Below are 5261 nucleotides of genomic sequence, written 5' to 3'. Positions count from 1 at the left end.
GACGTAAAAAGACACCCATAACGTTTCACTTCAGCTCTTCCCCGTTTTATCAAAAATAACCCTAAACAGTCTACTCCAGTGTAGGTAAATGGTCTATTACCGAACTCAAGCCGTGAGCACACTAGTAACCCAATACTTTTTACGAATCTTACAAGTGACCCATTCAGTTCCACAATGAGCAATATTGTGGAAATCATTGACAATGAGATTGGCAATCGGATGATCATGGGGAACCAGATACGGTCTTCAAAATTCTTCGAACTCTTGCACGTTTAATCCTGCCTCCAACTCTAATTACTCCATCACTATCAAGAACTGGATCTAAAGAACCTAGAGTAGGAGACCTACCAACAGCATGCCCTTCTGACAACAACTTAATCTCACTGGCATAACGTTGACCCTGAGCATATCTCAAAATGACAACATCAACAACTCTAAGTTTTTCTACAGTTAAACCCTGTTCAAAATTGCCACATTTACCCCTTTTAAGGACCATTTATGACACAGAAAAGCCAAGCTACTGCACGTTTCAAAAAATACCAACTCGAATAGTAGGAAAAGAACTTGTCGATTGTATCATTCTCCTTGCAAACCAAGAGACAACTTCCACCTCGAACTTCAGGGTCCACAACATCAATCGAGATATCACTAAATTCTTGTGCTGAATGCCATTGCACTTTATGATCATGGAGAAATTCTGGTCCTTCAAACCACTGATTAACCTTAAGACTTCCAGGGGATAATCCTCTTGTAAGAAGATCCGCTGGATTTTTGACACCTTGCACAAAAGACCACTGTTCAGGTTTAGTGAGCTGCTGGATAAGACTCATACTGTTGCCTACAAACACATTAAAGCGACGAGATTTATTTCCTAGTATAACACAATCTCTCTATCAGTAAAAAAGTAGGACAGATCAAGATCAAGATCTAATTCCCTTAGGAGCATGTCATCCATTTTTGCAGCCAGCACTGGTGCTTGCAACTCCTAACGTCGAATTGTCATAGATTTTTGGAGCCACATTCATTTTGCTAACCACAAAAGCCACATGAATCTCCCCCGCTAGGTTTGTGCTCCTTAAATAACTCGAACACCCATATGCTACCTGACTTGCATCAAAAAAATTATGCAGTTCTAATGCTGCCACATTTAATCCAATTGGTTTGATAAACCTTGAATACCTAATCTCCCTGAGACCATCAAGAGAACTATACCATTATGACCACTTGCTGGTTAAGCCTTCAGGGACGGTATCATCCCATGACAATTTTCAAATGGTAGCTTCTTGCAACAGCAGCTTTCCCTTGACTGTAACCAGATTCACTAATCCCCGAGGGTCATATATGGAAGCCAACATACTCAAAATCTTCCTAAGAGTCAATTCAGTATCACACCATTGCGCCAGATTGACCCTGAAGAAGAATTCATCCCCTGCAACATCCCATGCAATGCCGAGAGCACTGTCATCAACGTCTTTAACCCTGGATAGGTACGCTCCTCGGACACCCCTTTAAGGGTATACTCGGACGCGAACGACCCCGACGCCAAAAAAAATTCTTGAAAAATCAGTTTTTGCAGTAACCTCCTTTTTTCTTTTGCCAAAAACAACTTCAATGAATGCTTAAAACAACTGTAAAGATAAATACTACTCATCTGCAGAAAAACTATTTATTATAAATATTTTAAAAAATTAAGTAGAAAAAAAAAGACCTGACATAAAAATTCATAAAAAAAAAGTTTATACATATATACACAATTCCTTTTAGGAATTGATTCTTGAATGTTTAGGACACATCTTGATGTATTTTGGATGAAGTCAGACCCATGGAGGTGAAGATCTGAAATGAGAAAAAAAGGGTAACTTTTTTTGGCCAAAAAAATTTGTCCAAATTTCATGAATTTTTTTGGGTACCCAAATGAAATAGGAAGTGGCTAATTTTTTTAGGGAATAAACATATGTTATCCTAAAATAGAAATATGCAAAAAAAATCTTCATTATTTTGTAAATTACATTTATATCAGGGGCCATATCTAAAGGTAATTTTTTGAGTACTTAGAAATTTTGTAAAAAAATACATATATTTAATATATAATATGATATTTATGCAGGTAAAAATATACCAAAATATCACAAATTCTATAAGGAACAAGAATATATATAGATAGGGCAGCTTACGCTTCGGATATGTCCACAAAATGGCCGCCAACCACACTGACTCAGACTCCCTAATCTGCCACTTGAAATGTAGGAAGGGTATGTCAATTTCGAGGTGTTATTTACTAATCTAATTATTATTGGATATGCATAAATATTGTATGGTGGGTTGCTGGATAATTGACGATTATTTTACGACTAAAAAATAAAAATTCTGACCCCAAAAAATTTTTTTGAAGGGAAATAAAATCGAAAAAAAAACAAAATGTAAAACAATATAATATTTTAGCTAAAAAAATTTGATGATATTCAATCAAAAAAAAAAGGAAACAAAATTTTCCGACAAATAAACATCTAGAGGAATCATTACTCTGTGATAGTTCCTTAGTACGTAGTAATTTTGAAAGAATTGGGAAAAAACGAAAAAATGGCAATCACCGGAAAATCGAACACATACCTATATATACGCCATATCTGGCTAAAAAAAAGATAGGCATGGGTAGCCAGATCATCTAGAAACACTTCCCAACACTATAAAAATATAAGTTTTGCGACACTACTTGCCAATTCCTTACGGTAACATGACTAAGCAAAAAAATGCAAAACAAATAAAAAGGGGCACTCGCGGAAAAATGCCCAACATTCTAATATACGGCATTTCAGAAAAAAAAAATTCAGCCACGTGCTAGGCAAACCATCAAGGCACATTTTCCGACAAATAAACATCTAAATGAATAATTACTCTGTGATAGTTCCTTAGTACGTAGTAATTTTGAAAGAAATGGGAAAAAACGAAAAAATGGCAATCACAGGAAAATCGAACACATACCTATATATACGCCATATCTGGCTAAAAAAAGAAGATAGGCATGGGTAGCCAGATCATCTAGAAACACTTTCCAACACTATAAAATTATAAGTTTTGCGACAATACTTGCCAATTCCTTACGGTAACATGACTAAGCAAAAAAATGCAAAACAAATAAAAAGGGGCACTCGTGGAAAAATGGCCATTCTAATATACGGCATTTCAGAAAAAAAAAATTTCAGCCACGTGCTAGGCAAACCATCAAGGCACATTTTCCGACAAATAAACATATAAATGAAATATTACTCTGTGATAGTTCCTTAGTACGTAGTAATTTTGAAAGAAATGGGAAAAAACGAAAAAATGGCAATCACAGGAAAATCGAACACATACTTATATATACGCCATATCTGGCTAAAAAAAAAATAGGCATGGGTAGCCAGATCATCTAGAAACACTTTCCAACACTATAAAAATATAAGTTTTGCGACACTACTTGCCAATTCCCTACGGTAACATGACTAAGCAAAAAAATGCAAAACAAATAAAAAGGGGCACTCGCGGAAAAATGCCCAACATTCTAATATACGGCATCTCAGATAAAAAAAAAAGACATGCACGTGTTAGCCCAACCATCAAGACACACTTTCTAACACATAAACATGAAAAAAAAATCAATAATATACGGCAATTTCTTACTACGTAGTAAATTTTTACAAATATTGAAAAAAAACAGAAATTGGCAACCGCAGTTAAATACCCAATATACCAATAACTACGTCGTATCTGACAAAAACAAAATCATGCATGGGTAGCCAGATCATCTAGACACACTTTCCAACACTAAAAAAAACAAAAGTTTTACGACACTATTTCGCAATATCTTACGGAAAAATGACTTGGCAAAAAAATGAAAAAAAATGAAAAAGGGACACTCGCGGTAAAATGCCCGACATTCTAATATACGGCATCTCAGATAAAAAAAACGACATGCATGTGTTAGCCCAACCATCAAGGCACACTTTCTAACACATAAACATGAAAAATAAAAAGGAATAATATACGGCAATTCCTTACTACGTAGTAATTTTTACAAATATTGAAAAAAAACAGAAATTGGTAACCGCAGTTAAATACCCAATATACCAATAACTACGTCGTATCTGAAAAAAACAAAGTCATGCATGGGTAGCCAGATCATCTAGACACACTTTCCAACACTAAACAAGCAAAAGTTTTACGACCCTATTTGGCAATATCTTACGGAAAAATGACTTGGCAAAAAAATTAAAAAAAATGAAAAAAGGGGCACTCGCGGTAAAATGGTCCTCGTGGTGAAGAACGACATTTTAACTAAAAAAAAAATCATGCACATGGTAGCCAAACAATCCACCAAGACTTTCCACAACTGATAACCTATACAAGTTGCACCATTCTACGACAATTTCATAATACGTATTAACTTTGATAATTATGCAAACTACCTTAGAAGGGTAAACTCGGTCGCGAACGACCCCGACGCGTCTCAGAAATCGGGGAAGGAGTACAGCTACAGCAATGCACATCTGGACACTACTAGAGCGTGTAGGGGAGACACCTTCTGCAGGTCGATCACCCACAAATTCAGTCACGGGGGTGAGTCACGTGAGAAAAACCTGTTTTTTTTTGACGCTCGGGGTCGCAAACGACCCATCGTACCTATCCAGGGTTAAGGAAGTCAACCTCACTTGACCTCTCTTCTACTGGAATCAAAGTCATTAATTCCTCATCATTAATGACAATCTTAGTGAGACGAAATCCACCCTTGCTGGGCACTTCAGTAGTATCTATAACCACCTCTGAAACCTTACTCTTATAGGGAAGAGATTTCAAGCAATCATCAACATAAAAGGATCGTTTGATGGTATCCGAAACTAATGGAGGAACATCCACATTTTCTACCAATACACGCCCAAGTTCATAAGCAGAGCTAGATGAACAACATACTCCCCCAATTATGTGAAGAGTCATTCTATAATGAGCAATTTCCCCTGCTTCATTGAACCAAATGAAGTGCAATGCATCCCTATCCTCCTTCGGTAAGACCACCTGATAGTACATCGCTTCTATATCTGCAATTACTGCCTATGCATGTTCATGGAATCTCAGTAGAACATACAAAAGACTGTTAGTCAAATTTGGCACCTGAGGACACTTATCTTTCAATGCTTCACAATTGAAATTGGCAGCACATTCGAAAACTATACGAATCTTACCTGGTTTTTTGTCGGAGACTACAGCCTGATGGGACAAATACCACA

At 36.5% G+C, this 5261-nt stretch overlaps 1 protein-coding gene across 1 annotated transcript; it reads right to left on the bottom strand.

The window, feature by feature from the left end:
- Window positions 1-1268: 1268 nt before the first annotated feature.
- LOC137647977 (uncharacterized) lies at window positions 1269-5061 on the bottom strand. The gene is made up of 2 exons (XM_068380922.1): window positions 4689-5061; window positions 1269-1492 (listed from the first exon to the last, which is right to left on the bottom strand). Exons 1-2 carry the CDS (start codon window positions 5059-5061, stop codon window positions 1269-1271), a joined length of 597 nt encoding a protein of 198 aa, XP_068237023.1.
- Window positions 5062-5261: the final 200 nt, after the last annotated feature.

This window comes from Palaemon carinicauda, chromosome 10 (assembly GCF_036898095.1).
Source record: "Palaemon carinicauda isolate YSFRI2023 chromosome 10, ASM3689809v2, whole genome shotgun sequence".
NCBI classification, from domain to species: domain Eukaryota; kingdom Metazoa; phylum Arthropoda; class Malacostraca; order Decapoda; family Palaemonidae; genus Palaemon; species Palaemon carinicauda.
The sequence above is the reverse complement of the archived record's forward strand: the minus strand, read 5'-3'. Positions and strand labels throughout refer to the sequence as shown.